General features: G+C 47.5%; 1 protein-coding gene across 2 annotated transcripts in view; it reads left to right on the top strand.

Moving 5' to 3' along the window:
• The first annotated feature begins 1,429 nt into the window (after nucleotides 1-1,429).
• CD164L2 (CD164 molecule like 2) overlaps nucleotides 1,430-16,465 on the top strand; it is a 34,868-nt gene continuing 19,832 nt past the window's right edge. Inside the window, exons 1-2 of one of the 2 annotated variants that reach the window (XM_053398624.1) lie at nucleotides 1,430-1,701; nucleotides 14,915-15,022. In XM_053398624.1, the coding sequence (XP_053254599.1) occupies nucleotides 1,611-1,701; nucleotides 14,915-15,022 (199 nt within the window). In that variant the 5' untranslated portion in view covers nucleotides 1,430-1,610. The remainder of the gene's footprint in view (nucleotides 1,702-14,914; nucleotides 15,023-16,465) is intronic. The other variant, XM_053398625.1, reaches the window with a different exon arrangement.

Raw genomic sequence — 16,465 nt, 5'->3', positions numbered from 1 at the left:
GTGTGGAATCCGCTCCCCACAGGAATGCAGCTGTCTTAAACATTAGCTGTGTTATGTGCTGGATCAAGACACAGTTGTTTCTGGAGGCCTGACCTGATGCTTCTGGTGACATGGAGGTTCTTTTTAAAAACTTTTTTTTTTCTTTACAGTTGTGACACCAGTATTATAGTCTCATCTGTACTGGCTTTTGAAGGCATCTCTATTGACACAGTCATTCCCCTGATCACTCAGTGTCTTGTTTTAATTGATGTGTTGTTTCAGTTGGATTGCTTTAGTTCATACTTTAATTATGGGTGTCTATATTTCAGTGTTTTATGATACTGTTTTACTGCATATCTCCAGTATGGATTTTTATATTTCAGTATTGTGCAATTTATTCTTATGCTTTGTGAACTGCATAGAAGCCTATTTTGGCATTAAGCAGTATATAAATATAATAATAAGGGGTGGCGCTGTGGGTTAAACCACTGAGCCTAGGACTTGCTGATCAGAAGGTTGGTGGTTCGAATTCCCGTGACGGGGTGAGCTCCCGTTGCTCGGTCCCTGCTCCTGCCAACCTAGCAGTTCGAAAGCACGTCAAAGTGCAAGTAGACAAATAGGTACCGCTCCGGCGGGAAAGTAAACAGCGTTTCCGTGTGCTGCTCTGGTTCGCCAGAAGCGGCTTAGTCATGTTGGCCACATGACCCGGAAGCTGTACACCAGCTCCCTCGGCCAATAAAGTGAGATGAGTGCCGCAACCTCAGTCAGCCACGACTGGACCTAATGGTCAGGGGTCCCTTTACCTTTACCTTTTTAAATATAATAATAGTAATATGAAGATGGGTGATGCAAAACCCATAGCGTTGTTAATTAATTAATATATACCACTTACATGCCAAATTACTTCCAAAGCCAGCCACTGGATCCTTTCTGATTTTTATAATTTTAACTTTCGCTATTCATATATTATTTACATTGTTGCTTTTATCACCTTTGCATCGATGTGTGTATCTCACGAATGCTCTACTGTAGCACTCTTTGGGTTTAAAAGGCAGGACAAAAAAAATAATGACATTTCCCCTAATTACTGCAGGTAGCAAAACCTCCAGGGCAGGCCTGGGAGCATGTGCAGAGTGGGTGGGGGAGAAAAACACACTGCACGCGCGCATGGACACCTTTTTATTCATCATTACCGCATAAAACTTCCAGGATGGAGCCTGCTTCTTAATTGCAGCAGCTCAAATTAAGCGGGCGAGCTCTTTGTTTTGGCGAAGGCTCTTTGGGTTCCGCTTACGCACGGCGGCTCCTCAGCATAAGAAACTGACGCGCGCCGCGGCGTGCGAGGGCGGCGAGCACCCGCCCCTCTCCGGCGGGGGCGGAGCTGCTAGAGCCCCGCCGGCGCACCTGCCTGCCCCACCCCCTTGAATTCCTCCCTCGGTCCCCGCCCGTGCGCGCCTCTGCTCGCCGACTCGCCGCCTCCTCCTCTTGCTGCTGCTGCTGCTGCTCGGCTGCGTCCCCGGGAGCCCCGATCACTTTACAGGCGATCATTGTTCCCAAAGTGAAAAACAAGCGCCACTCTGAGCTGGGCGCTCGCTGCTGGCGCTGCTGCTTGCTCCGGAGAGGACCCAGACATGCCTCCTGCTGCAGCCCGCGCCTGGCACCTGCGGGCGGTGCTCCTCTGCGCCCTGATTTGCGCGCACGGCGGGGTCCCCAGCCAAGCAGGTGGGTGAGATCCGGCGTGGGTTTGTCTGTCTCTCCCCCCCGCCCTTCCTAAGCCCCATTCCATTCCACCCCACCCCCGTCCACTGGGGGAGGTCTCTCTCGCTTTCGGAAGGGGGGCGGCGTGCGCTCGGGAAGTTTTGGTTCTCTCGCTTTCCCCGAGGTGGGCTGGATCGTGGGCCAACGGCCGGTTCCGCCGAGCCAGTCACTAGAGGACCTAGCGGTGGGCGGGCGAGTTTGCTTCCTGGGACAGGGTTGGACCAACCCGACCATCGCTCCGCGAGAGACTCGGCGTTACTTGCGGCTCTTTAGTGGGTAATAAGGCGTTACTGTACTTTGATCCACGAGGAGCCTCTCCGGGAAAGGACTTGGAAGTTCTCTCCTTGGTTCATTTCTTAAGCAAAGAGCAGCGCCTGCTCTTCTGAATTGCCGTTGCACGCGTGTTCGTTGGACTCCAACTCTCAGCAGCTCCAGTACGGCCGGGATGGTGGGACTTAAGAGTCCAGCAACAGCTTGAGGGCCACAAGTTTTTCATCTCTGCTTTTAGAAGTCACTCTCATGTTGGCGTTCATGCTGTGTATATAGGCCATCATTTTGGTTTTATTCTTAATCTTGAACTTTGGAGGAATTCAGAGCAACATTCCTGCCGTTGTCCCCATTAATCCTCACAACAATTCTTTGAGGTGGGTTCCACTGCTGTATGTGTGTGGCTCTGAGAGAGAGAGGGACCCAAGCGCACTGAGTGGAGCCACTCTAGGTTTGAAACCAGCTTTCTCTTCTCAAAGTTTGATGCTTGATAGGCCAAATGTATAGCCAGTGTGCAAATGGATGTTTAGCATTTGATTTAAGAGAAGCTTGGCACACAGGAATTGCTCATCCACAGACCTGGATAATTCATAGAATAGATATCCCTTTCTGTCACATTGGAATGAAAATATAGGCCTGCTATGTGGCAGGTGTGGAAACAGGCAAATTCCACGCTAGAGATCATTCCTGAAAGAATTGGAAATTAATAAGCTGATATCGTAATGCAAATGCTGGGTACAGTTCTTGCCACTTCTCACCTCAAAAATGATCTTGTAGAGTTGGGAAATGTTTAGGAAAGGGCAGCCAAAATGCTCAAGCAACTCCCCTATGAAGAAAGGTTGCAAGGTTTGCGTGTTTTTCAGTTTTGAGAAAAAGCAAGTAAGAGGCAACATAATAGGAATGTATAAAATTAGACATGGCGTAGAGAAGGTAGGTAGGGAAAAGCTCCGTCCCTTTATAACTTGTGAATTCGTAGACATCCAGTGAAGCTGAATGTTGGAAGATACAGGACAGATAAAAGAAAATGCTACACAAAGTGAATAGTTAAACTGTGGAGTTTGTTCCCACAGGAGGCAATTATGGCCACCAACTTAGATGGCTTTAAAAGAGGATTATACAAATAAACGGGGGATACGGCTATCCATGGCTACTACACGTATTTGCTATGTTCTGCCTCCATGATTCTGGATGTTGCTAGAAACCACTGAGTGGGAGCAGAGATTTCGCCTGTGCTCAGGTTTTGTTTGTGGGCTTCCCATAAGCTCCTGGTTAGCTGCTGAGCCATGTGGGCCAATGGCCTGATCCAACCGACTCTTCTTATGTTGATGCAGGGCTTCTTAAATTTGCACATTCTTCTGCTGGTCACCCCAGTCCTCATTCAGGTGCAGGCTGGGATGCTGAGTGGGCCCAAGCCTTGGGAAGTAGTAGGCTGTCCGGATGAAAAACAGGACAGGCCTTCTGCTCCTTTAGTAGTTGTGTAGAAGAGGAAATCTGAGCAGATGTAGCTTTGTCATACAGGTTGCACTTGCAGAAATGTCATCTTCTGCTTATTAAAAGTTCAGAAGCCCTATCCACCTTTGCACTTGGACACTCTGTGAAGGCATGCCACCACACAGAAAACTGTATGTGAGCCCAGCCACTGGTCAAATGGGTGTGTAATTTAAGGGAGTGGCTGTAGAAGGTGCCAGGTTCAATCCCCAGCATCTCCAGGTGGGGCTGGGAATGCCACCCCCTGCCTGAATCCCTGGAGAAGCCGCACACTGCCAGCCAGCATAGTAGGTCCTGAACAAGGTAATAAGAAGGAATCAGTAATAAGAGAATTTCCTGTGTTCCTAATTCAGCAAAGATCTGCCATCCAGCCATGTTCCTCTTTGGAGGGAAAGGGTTATGGGGAACGTCAGGCATTCATTTGTACATATGAATGTCTGATTTGCATCTATACTCACTTAACCTGGTAATAAGTGGAACACATTTGCATGAAACAGCCTGCTCTTACCTTTGTGTAGGACAGTGCAGCTGTGAGTGTTTGAACTGCTTCCAAAAGCAGACTAATTGAGAGAAATTAATGTTTTCATTGGAGGCCTTTCTCTGGGTGCTGCACCTGAGGGAGGTGTACAAGGTGGTCTTTTCAGTGGTGGCCCCTGCCTGTGGAATGTTCTACCCAGGGAAACCTATCCAGTACTGTCTCTGTTAATCTTTATGCAGCAGACTGAATCTAGAAAGCTCTGAGAAATAGAAATAACTTTGCCTGTTGATAAAATAGACCACAAGGTATGTTCTAGGCCAACTTCCTTGCAGAGTATGTTACACAACTGGGGAGCCACCACTAAGTAGGCCCTCTTCAGAGTTTCCTCCACAGAAGTTGCATGTTAGCATTATTTAGCTCTCATCCCTCTCAGTGTTCAATCTAGGGCATTTATTGCTTTTTAGTAATGTTGTAACCTGAGAAAAAAGTTGCTTTTCTCCTACTCTGGGTGGTTTTTCAGTCTGCTTTGCATGCAGAAGGTCCCAAGTTCAATCCTTAGCATCCCCAGTTAGGGCTAAAAATGTCCCCCATCTGAAACCCTGGAGAGGTGCTTCCAGTCAGTGTAAGCAATACTAAGTTGGCTATGCCAATGGTTTGGCTGGATATATGGAAACCTCCTATGTTCCTTTGTTTGTATGAACAACCTAACATTCAGTGGCCTCTCTGGTTGACATGTGCTCTGCAAGCCTGTCACTTAAGGTTTTCCAGGATGCCTGTTGGCTGAGGAAGTGAATCAACACTTTATCTATGTGTCCTCTCTCACTATGGATCTGTACCACTGAGCCCTAGGTGTAACCTTGGCACCAAGCCTTTGCCAAGTTGCTGTTGCCTAATTAATGTTGTGAAGTTGTTGTTAGGGTGCCAGTGACAGTTGGATGCATTGTAAGTGTAATCTGAGTCCTTGGGGTTGGGACGGGAAAGGAGAGACGGTAAATAAGTGACCTCTCAAAGAAGCAGAAAAGGCTTTAAAGCAAAGGACAACAAGTGTTGTACAAGTGCTTTAAAAATGCCCCCCTCCCAAGATCCCTTGGGCTCATCCCAAGAAAATTACCCCAGAAAAACAAAAGGCTCCCTGATTCTTCAAGGGGTGGGCCTGGTCTCAGTGGTAGAGCATCTGCTTTGCATACAGAAGGTCCCATATTTAATCCCTGCCATCTCCCTCCCTGTAAACCTGGGGAGCCATTGCCATTCATGTGTAGACAGGACTGTACTAAATGAACAACTGGTCTGATGACTCCGTATAAGGCAGCAAACTACTGTACATTCCATTTGGAATGCCTTGATGTTTGAGTTGACAAGGCCTTTGCCCTAATTTTCCCCAAAAAGCTCTTTTTAAAGTGCTAAGTTCTGTACAATCCTTTTCACCCATCTTTTCAGGGCCCCTGCAAGGAAGGTGCTGCTGTTCCCGTTTTGCAGAGGGGACCCGTAGAAAATGGTTTGTCCCAGGTCACCCAGGGAAACCTAAGCCTAGAATTCTGTGTGTGCTTTTTCCCCAGTGAGTTCCATTCAGTTGTCAGGCTGACTTTAGTAAGCATGGATAGATTGGGGCGCAAGTTTCCTAGTTCAGTCCTTTTCCCACTATACTGCATGGCACACCTGTTAGCCATTGGTGTCCCTTTAGCTGCCTTGAGCAAGCAACTGGTATTCCTTCAAGTGACCAGATGCATTCAGGTCTGGCACTTTTAACACCTGTATAGAAGTGGGGTGTCTCTGTTCAGCAGCTAGAGTAAGCACAAGTCATTTAACAACTACAGCAAAAGGGGTGGTCTCTCCTGGATCTTTTGCTATTTGACTTTACTTCTTTACATATGTGTCATTCCTTGACTTGTCATGTGCTTGACTTGGTTAGAAAGCAGCAAACTGTTACAGTTTGTTTTTAAAATGTGCAACCTGCTTTTCACAGGTGCCTTAAAACAACTTACAAAGAAGACAAAATACAACGTACAAAATATAAAGCATAGATTGAAACATCTGTAGGAGGGGAGAACATCAGAGCTGCACTCCTCAAATAAAACCATTTTGGCATCTGAAACTTCGCCAGGGTGGTGCCTGCCTGGTTTCTACTGGGACGGCGATCCAGAGATTCGGGCCCACTGTCCTGAAGGCTCACGTTGATGTGAGTCGTGCTTCTGCACCATTGGGAGCCACTAATAGTGCTGCCCCAGATGATGTTGGTGATACCTAAAGGTATCCTGAGCTTAAGCTGTTCAAGGCTTGCACTTCTTCAAGAACCTTGAACCTGGCTCAGTAGAAGACGGGAAGCCAGTGCAGGTCTTTTAGCACGGGTGTCATACATTGGCTGTAGTCTCTTACCATCTCCAGACCAGATCCGAGGGCAGCCCCACACAGAACACATTGTGGTAATTCAGCCTTGAGGTTGTCAGTGCCTGAACTAATGTAGTCGGGTTTCTGAGCCAAGAGCCCAACTCCTGTGGGGAACTGCAGGAGATTGTGGCAAGTGCAGGTAGCTAATGACCCAAGCGCAACTCAGGTGAAAAATTGCACTCCCTGGATGTCCCCCTTCTATGCAGGTATTAAAACTGCCAGAACTGGTTCTCCCTTAATAATGCATCTAGTCACTTGTTCTCTCAGGGTATCTGAATGTTCCATGCAGAAAGCAAGGCTCTGCTGTGAGCCGGCATTTAATTGAGTGGAGATCTGTGACACTGCTGAGACCCTTGTCTCGCTGCCGACTCACAAGTTTCCTTCTCCCTCCTTGGTTTTGTAAGTAGCTGCATAGGAGAGACTAGCACAGCAGAGGGCTATTTTAACTTTCAGCTGCAAACATGCATGTATGGTCAATCAGCATCAGGGATCGACTTCTTTGAGCATCTCCCATGCCCCTTGCAGCCACCCACTGCTAACTCCCAGAGCCCCCTAACCGTGTTCCCCTTAATAAATTTTATTTACTTCGCAACATTTACACGCTGCTTGACTGTAATAAAACCTCCAAGCGGTTTGCAAAAATAAATTAAAAACATCAAGATGATCAAAACATGTATTTAAGGACATTCCAAAGCCGATTTGAATCAAGCAAAAATAGATTAAAACACATGTCACCACCCTAGATATCTGGATAGGCTTGCCTGAACAAACACAAGCAAGTACTGAAAAGACGCCAGCAAAGGTACCTGCCTGATGTCAATAGGCAGGGAGTCCCAATATGTCGGTGATGCAATGCTAAAAAGTCAACTTCTCACAAGTGCAGAAGGAGTATGGCACCTGTAAGAGTAGCAGTTTCACAGATTGCAGTGGGCATACATGGGGTAAGGTGATTCTGCAAGTGAACTCCTTGCAGGGATGGGGCATGTTTGACCATCCATCCAAATGTTGTTGGGACTCCATCTCTTGCCTACCTGGCCCTTGGCTATATGCTGGTGTGAGTTGGGAGTGCAACAACCTCTCTGTGTTACCTCTTTCCCTCTCCAAGTGAGGTAGTGGCAGCAGGGACAAAGGAAAGGAGTACCAGGTTCTGCTTGCCTCACCCTCTCCTTTGGAAGCAGAGAGGGAGAGGAGAGCAAGGGCGTGGGTGGCAGCAGCAGCAGTAGCGGCAAAGAGGAAGAGGTAGCCCCCTTGAAGGAATCATGTCCGAAGGACTGGAGCCAACGCTGACCTGCCTGCCCCATAAAAGCTGTTTCAATGCCCAGTTAGTGATAGGCCTCTTTGAGTTTCTGGTAGTGGGAGGAAACAATTGTGGGATTATTCCAGTTGTCCCAATGGAGCCGTGATGATGTGAGTTTTCATTGATGGTAGGGCGCAAGTCACTGTCTCTTTGGTGGAGGCTAGTCCATTAGGGTCAGTGAGGCACTGCCCCATCAACATATTCTCCCTTCAGCCAGCCTCCCTGCCTGCCTTCTTCCTTACAACCATTCCATGGGGGTGGCACTCTGTGTTGGCCTTGTAAACTCAGGAGGGAGGAGGGTGTGAGAAAGACTTCTCAATGGCTTTGGTGCCACCTGCTGCTGTTCTCTGTGCCTTCTGGCTTACCTGTCCCAGTGGGCACCACTGAATATCTTGGAGGTGTCTCAGCATCATTATTATTACTATTATTTATTAAATTTGTATACTACCTTTCGCCTGCAGATCTCAGGGCAGTGCACAGCAAGGATCCGGGGCAGTCAACATGGTGCATTCCAAATAAATAAAATTCCCATCATTTCTTGCTATTAGCCACATTGTGGGGGTGGAGGTGGCTGATAGGAGTTGTCGTTCCCAACAACGGATGGAGGGCACTACCTTGGCTACCTTGAGAGTGATCATCATGGGAAATTGGAAGGTGCAACTCACCTTAACTGGAGCCAAAAAGCACATTCTGTAGACTCTTGCATTCCTTTGGTCTTTGCTCTTTCTGAAAATGGCTTGGAGGCAATCTGTGGATAGCACAGGGTGTCATCCAACTCTATAGATGAATGGTGACGTTTGCTGAAAGTTTTGCAAGAGGTGCAAAGACCAGGCGACCAAGGAAGGTGCTGGGGTTCTTGCATGGTTTTCTCTTTTTTACCAGCTGTGCAAGAAGAGGAAATTTTGGCGTGCGGGCAGTTTGCCCTGCAGGGTGATGAGAAGCTGCCCTAACCAAAATTCTTCTGCACACCTTTCAAAGGTACAAGGGCCCTGTCCTCTTATAGCAAGTGAGACCATTGGTTCGTTTAGCTCGGTTTTGTCTACTGAGCAGTGACTTCAGAGTTTCAGGAAGGGGACATCCCTAGCCCTACCTGGAGATGCCAGGGATTGAACTTGGGACCTTCTGCATGCAAGGCAGATGTTCTTCCACTGAGCTATGGCCCTTCCCCCATGCTTGCAAAGAAGTCCTGCAGCTCTCTCTGATGCCCGTTTTACCTCACTCTGATTTGAATGGGGTTTGCTTCCAAGTGCCTGCACGGAATTGCAGCCTCGTGGATGCCCATAACTGCCCACGGTCCTGCAGATGGGAAAGTGGGAATAACTTTTGTTAACGCTTTCCCTCACAGTGATTTGCTTATTCTGGGGGTTACTGTTTGAGGCCCCATCTGTAGTGTGGCTGAAACAGATTGAGAGAGATTTTGAAACAGCCGGTGCTCTCTACACACACACACACACACACACACACACACACACACACACACTCCACCCATCCCATGCTCCTTGCTGTCTGATAAAGCATGCCAGGATTCGGAGGAGTAAAGTAAAGCGTTTGATTTGTGAGCATCTTTCCTTTTGCCACGATAAAAATAACTCGACTTGTCGAAACCTGCCAGAAATCTGGAGAGCAAAGTCCCGCTTCCTGATTGGCTACAGTACCAGTCCCTCACTGCTAGGCAAAGCTCTGTAGTCAGAATCCCGTATCCATGGCAATAGGCCCCATCAGCCTTTGAACTTTTCCACCGTGGAAAGGTAATTGGTTAACTTGTGTGTTCGCATGAGCAGAAAAGACTCACGCTGACTTGGACTCCTATCCATTGCTTGTTGACAAGTCAGCTCCAAGTGAGTGGGTGTCACCTGCTTACCGTTGCCTCCCAGTTCCGAATTCCTTCCTGTCCTGTGTGTGCCGACTCGGAAGTAAGCCCTGTGGGAGCAGGCTGATTGGCAGATTTCTTAGATACCAGTGTGATTTGTTAAAGGATATTTGGAGGGTTGGGGGCAACGCAGTTAGACCTCTTCAGACCCCTCCTGCTCACACAGTACTGCCACATTTTCAGCTCAGAGAAAGAGCTCATTTGGGCATCACTGAGAGGCAGTGTGGTATAGTGGTTAGAGTTTTCCCCTAGGACCTGGGAGATCAGGGTTCAAATCCCCACTCTGTCATGAAGCTGTCACAGGGTGGCCTTGGGCCAGTCGTCCAGTCTCCGCCTCACACTGTAGGCTTGTTGTGGGGATTAAATGGGGAGGGGGAAGAGAGCTACATACAGCATCTTGAGCCCCTTGGAGGGAAGGTGGGATATAAATGTAATAAACAAAGAAATGAAATGTGGTTGCATTCAAGGATCAGCAATACATTCTCTCATATTTAACCCTATGCCCAGAATATCCTTCACCTAACTGGGGTTGCTGTGTGGTTGATGTGCAAATTTCCACATATCAACAAAACTATTCATCAAACAGAGAAGAAAGGCAGCAGGGACTTGGAGAGGAGAACACACAAAGGCTGTGTTGTTCCCTGGCAACTGGTATTTAGAGAGATGGAACCTCAGGTGGTAGAGATTTCATACAGCCGTGGTGACCAGTGGTCTTAATCTCCAGTGAATTTATCTTAAAGGCACCCCTGACCATTAGGTCCAGTCGTGGCCGACTCTGGGGTTGCGGCGCTCATCTCATTTTATTAGCCGAGGGAGCCGGCATACAGCTTCCGGATCATGTGGCCAGCATGACTAAGCCGCTTCTGGCGAACCAGAGCAGAGCATGGAAATGCCGTTTACCTTCCCGCCGGAGCGGTACCTATTTATCTACTTGCACTTTGACGTGCTTTCGAACTGCTAGGTTGGCAGGAGCAACGGGAGCTCACCCTGTTGCAAGATTCGAACCGCCAACCTTCAGATCGGCAAGTCCTAGGCTCTGGTGGTTTAACCCACAGCACCACCCGTGTCCCTGAATTTATCTCACCCCCTTTTTAAAGCTGTTAGGCTGAGAGGCAATGGCTGGTCCCAAATCACCCAGTGAGCTTCATGGCTAAGTGGGGATTTTGGCCCTGGTCTCCCAGGTCCTGGTAAAACGCTCTTTAACATATGGCTAAAAAACCAAACCCTCAGGCATCTGAGGTTTGATTAGAACAAGGACCTGTGCCCTAGTTGTCAAACTCCAACTCCCGTCAGCCCCCGTCTGCAAGGTGGTTGGGAATGATGGGAGTAAGAATCCAACAACAACTGGAGGGCCCTAACAAAAATGCAGCATCCTCAGAAACTGACCTCTTTTATTGCCTTGCCCAAACTAGTTCCAAACCTTGCTTCCTTTCGTATGTAAAATTATCATAGCATATTTTTATGACCGGGAGAGAAACTTGCCAGTATAAATCCTCTTTTGAATCTCGTTCTATTGGCATGCTGAAGCATAATCTCTGATGGGGGAGTGAAAAGAATTCTCTAGGTAGATTTCATAAAACAAAGCTACGGATTTGCTATTAATAAGCTGTGACTCACGTTTTTTTTTCTAGCTCATTTTTTCTTTTTGAAAAATTGAGTGTCAGCAACTGGATGTGGGGCGAGGGAGGGGGCTGCCATAAAGAGATGGCATTCCATGGTGCAGTAATAGGATTTAGGATTAATGTATGTCATGGTAGATGGAAGGAATGTGGGTGGGGGAGTTTAACCATTCATTCTTTCCCATCATCCCCCATCTATTCTAGTATAGGAGTTGCAAGTTTTAACTAAAGGAAGCCATTGTTAGGACCAATGAGGCTAGAAGTTAAGCAAGAAATCTGTAACTCTGATAGCAAGGGGAGAACCACGTATGCCACCTTGAGTTCTTTGGAGAGAAGGTGGGATATAAATGAAATAAATGAAGTGTTTGTAACTGAACTATGAGTTGGTTATCTTAAAAGCGATTTCATTGTTTACGTGTTGCTTTTCGCAGGATTCTTTGTATGAGAACCTGGGTTGAAGGGTGGTCAAAAAATATAATTTAGGATTATAATTAAAAATGGGTACAGAGTGGAAGACCGACAAGGGTTTGGAAGCAGATATTAAAAGCCTGAGCCTGCAGATTGTGCCAGCCCTAAGCTGAAATGGAGAGGTGTTGTGTGGGCTTTAATTAGATTCGGTCATGCTTGATGCGAAGTCATATTGGGTTTCACCAAAGGCTACAGGAACTTTTGGCCACGCTTGGAAGGGAAGGTTACATTGACGTAGCTGGGATCATAGTTCCTCTTGCAGCTAAGCTGCATTTGTGGCTGTGTGTGTGTGTAAAGTTTCTTGCTTGGAAACTTTTTCAAAATTGTTTTAAATATGACAAGTGGGCCCTTTTAAGGAAGGGTAATAGAAATAGTTTGCTCTTGGCTGTATAACTGCTTTGCCCCATAATTCACTGCTGCTGCTTATCATGGTCAACTTAAAGGAAACAGCTGTCAAAAAAGAGAGACAGTGTGGTTTAGCAGTTAAGAGTCTTGCACTTGGCAGATCAGGGTTTAAATCCCCTCTTAGCTACAAAGCTCACCGAGTGATCTTGAGACAGTCATGAGGGCTGCCACTCAGTGGTAGAGCATCTGCAGTGTTTGCAGAAAGTCCCAGGTTGGACCCCTGGCATCTTAGGTGGGGCAGAGAATGTCCCCAGTCTGAAATCCTGGAGAGCTTCTACCACTCAGTTTAGCCAATACTGGGCTAGATGGACCAATGGTCTCACTCGGTATTAGGCAGCATGTTGGGGTAGCCAACGTGATGTCATCTAAACGTTGTTGGACAACAGTTCCCATCATCTCTCCCCGTTGGTTATGCTGTCGGAGACTGATGTGAGCTGGGAGTCCAACAATATCTGGAGGGCACTTTTTTGGCTTCCCCTCTCTTAGCCTAGCCTGTGAGGATTGTTGTTGTTGTTAAAATTTGTATACTGCCCTATACTCAAAGGTCTCAGGGCAGTTACAACATAAAATCACAATATAAAAACACAAAATGCATAATCAAAACAAAAACAACCCACTAAGATACAAAGTACTGGGAAAGAACTATGCCTGGCACTGTCAGCTCCCTGGAGGAAAGTTGAGATATTGGTGTAGTAATAAATCAATAGATAAAATAAAAGCAGGTCTATATAACTTAGCCTGTGTGAAGCAGATAACGTTTCAAAAGTTTGCAAATTGTATTAGAGACCCATCTAGTTTTCAATGATGTGAAGTTGCCACACTTTGAAGTGTTTTGAATCCTTTTCTTCTTCTTTTTTGCAATAGAGGTTGCCAGCTTTTGGGTGGCCCTACACACCACTCTAAGGGACGCGGGTGGCGCTGTGGGTTAAACCACAGAGCCTAGGACTTGCCAATCAGAAGGTCGGCAGTTCGAATCCCCGCGACAGGGTGAGCTCCCGTTGCTCAGTCCCTGCTCCTGCCCACCTAGCAGTTCGAAAGCATGTCAAAGTGCAAGTAGATAAATAGGTAACGCTCCGGCGGGAAGGTAACCGGTGTTTCCATGCGCTGCTGTGGTTCGCCAGAAGCGGCTTAGTCATGCTGGCCACATGACCCGGAAGCTGTACACCGGCTCCCTCAACCAATAAAGCGAGATGAGCGCCGCAACCCCAGAGTCGGCCACGACTGGACCTAATGGTCAGGTTTTCCCTTTACCTTTACACACCACTCTGTCCGGCCCTTGGAACTGTCCCAGGCCATGCTCCTCACTGGCCCTGCTTCCCAGCCTCTTTGAGTGCTTTTGCTTGTCTGGAATGTGCCCTTGAACTCTGCTAACACCTCTTGCTTGCCTGGAGGGAGGGTAGAGAGGGGTGTGTGCATCCATTGCTCCACCCCCTTTTGCCTTTGGCTCCACCCAACACTTGCATGTGGCCCCTGAGAGTCTGCCCCAGGAGGGAATGGGGCCCTTGGTCTGGAAATGGCTCCCTACTCCTGATGTAAGGGGAGTCAGGTCACCGACAGTTTCTGATCTTCTCGTGTTCAACCGAAAGCCTTCGTCTCCCCAAGGCCAGCTGACTTATTGAGCATGGAGTACAGCGGCAGAAATGTAATCCAACATTTATGGGTTTAATAAAAGTTGAATAAGCTTCCATGCGCTGCAGCCTTATCTGTGCTCCAGCATGCAGAGACTCTTGGCAGTTCCGCCACTGGCAGGTCAGCATCGATACATAAAACAGGCGAGTTTGGTGAGAGCTCATTCCGCATGTGTTGTGCATGCAGGCAGCTCTTCTGGGTACGGTACATTCAGTGCAATCTCCTCCAGATAGCTGGGTACTCTTCTAGCATGTTGCCACAGCTGTAATAGACAGCAGCTTTAAAAATATTTCTGTATTTATAGATGATAATAGAATTCACAGTGTCTTGATAACAAAACTGATGGCGTTGGTGGTGATTTGTACAGCACCTAGCATTTTAGAAACATGGCACAGATGTTTTCCAGACTACAGCAGTCCCTGCCAGCCTGGGGGCTCACAGTCGGATAGACCGGATACTAAAGGGGGAAAGTAAGCAAAAATTCAAGCGCTAAAGTTCCAAATTATGTGATTGTTTTTCTCATGGCTGGCTGGAATGGCTGCTGACCAAACAGCAATTGGTGCCTGGTGGGCTGATGGTTTGGGCCTCAGTTAATAGATATTATTATTATTTTTCCCATTAAGTGACATATGCATTTTATGAATACAGTGGTACCTTGGGTTACAAACACCTCAGGTTACAAACACTTCAGGTTACAGACTCTGCTAACCCTGAAGTAGTACCTCGGGTTAAGAACTTTACCTCAGGATGAGAACAGAAATTGTGCGGCGGTGGCGCAGCGGTAGTGGGAGGCCCCATTAGCTAAAGTGGTACCTCAGATTAAGAACGGTTTCAGGTTAAGAACGGACCTCCGGAACGAATTAAGTACATAACAAGAGGTACCACTGACATGAAATCAAATCAAACCATGATATCTAAATAAAACTTCCATGTTCAGAGGCAGTATAGCACAGTGAGTATCAGATACCAGAGGATTCCATCTCTGAAGCCTTTGTTATATCTAGGCTTGCGTATATTTGTGTGTGTGTGTCTCTGTGTGTGTGTGTCTTTACAGTTTTACTACTAGTGGGGGCTGTAGCATACAGGACCACAGGCAAAATGTGGGGCAAAGACTCCAGAAATCAACAGGCCGTTGGGTATCAATACAACCCCAGACCACATAGTGCTCCACTTCCTGTTTTTTGTTTTCTCTTGCAGCCTGCTCCAAAGTGGCAATGCAGGATTCATACTTGCCTAAAAACTCAGCCTGTTCCTTTTTTGCTGTTTTGCAGGAGAATGCAAAGAATTGGAGTCATGTGACAAGTGCATTGAAGGAGATGCTACTCTGAACATCACGAACTGCATGTGGATGCACTGCCGAGAGTCTGAGGAGAAGCCAGGTAAGCTGCGGCGGGGGGGGGGGAATGCTTGCCAAAAACTCAGTTCATATACCTTACAAAGAATGGCCCAATTCTACATGTTCTCTGCAAAGTGGAACATATTTGCCTAAAGTAATTCCATTTCCCTGCCTTATCCTCCCAGTGCTTTGAGTTTTTGTAATGGCTTCCCTCTTCTCCCCCAGATGGTCGAAGAATTCTGTCATGGTGTGCATGCTACATAATGCTGCCAGGTCCAATGATTTGCTCACCTAGCTCAGTATTGTCTGCTCTGACTTACCATCACCTGCCACCTCTTTTCAGTGGATGATGCATGTGCTCTGCCATTGCGCTGTGGTTACTTCTTCAGCTCAATATTGTCTACTTTGACTGGCAGCAGCTCTCCAGGGTCTCAGGAAGAGAAGAACTGGTTTGGGAGTAAGGGGCAGGCAGTTGGAGAGCTAGAGAGGATGGGGGGAGGTCATCAGGGAGGAGCAGGAGCTGCGTCAAGCTCTTCCAGCACCTGAACGTCTCTTCATACATGGAGCGGAGATGCTGTGTACGTCTCCAAAAGTGAAAATTGAAGTTGTTGAGTGCCCCCCAAATTGTTTTGGGACTTTTCTTTGATTTTTAAAGTTTTTTGTAAAAAAAACTAGCCCAACTTGCCATACATCCGGGTTTTCCAGGACATTTTGCCAATTCAGCAAAAATCCACCTGGACGCCATTTTGCAGAGCGATTCCCAGACATGTCTGGGAGAACCCTAAATATGTACATCTCATGCATCACTGAAACCAAGACAATGTAATTTCCAGGTGGTCACCCATCCAGGCACTGACCAGACCCTAACCTGCTTAGCTGGTGGCTTTGTGGACCTTCAGACCATAGCCTAGGACCAGGCCTTGTATGCAGAAGGTCTCAAGGTTCAATCCCTACCATCTTTTGTTAAAAGGATTCGGCACCAACCAGATGATGGGAAAGACCCTCTTCTGAGACTTGGATAGACAATACTGGACTAGATAGAGAAATAGCCTGACCGCTTCCCTTTGTTCCTCTGAGCAGTCTGCAAGGGCCACCCCACCTTACAAATTACCAAGATGTGAGGAAGCCACAAAATGGTGCATCCAGCCCTTTACTGTCTTCTCTGGCTGGTTCTGGCTCTCCAATGGGGCCACCGGCCCCTTCTCACTGGAGGTGCCAGAATCTCTGGCGCATATGCCTTGTGCTTCATCAGTTGCCACCTTCTCCAAGGACCACTCAGTCCCTGACTTGCTGGATGTGCAAGAGGCAATATGCCTCTGAATAAAAGTCACTGGGAGTCACAAGTAGGGAAAGGATGCCTTAGGCCTGATCCGGCATCCTTTACATGGCCTTCTGCCTTCCGCTTGTCTTGCTTGAAAGCAAAAGGCAAAGGACCTTGCTACTTTAAGGTCTATGCCCTGGCTGATACTTGGAAATCCCTCCTTCC

The sequence above is a fragment of the Podarcis raffonei genome, chromosome 8 (genome assembly GCF_027172205.1).
Source record: "Podarcis raffonei isolate rPodRaf1 chromosome 8, rPodRaf1.pri, whole genome shotgun sequence".
NCBI classification, from domain to species: Eukaryota; Metazoa; Chordata; class Lepidosauria; order Squamata; family Lacertidae; genus Podarcis; species Podarcis raffonei.
This window is presented reverse-complemented; position numbering and strand designations above follow the sequence as displayed.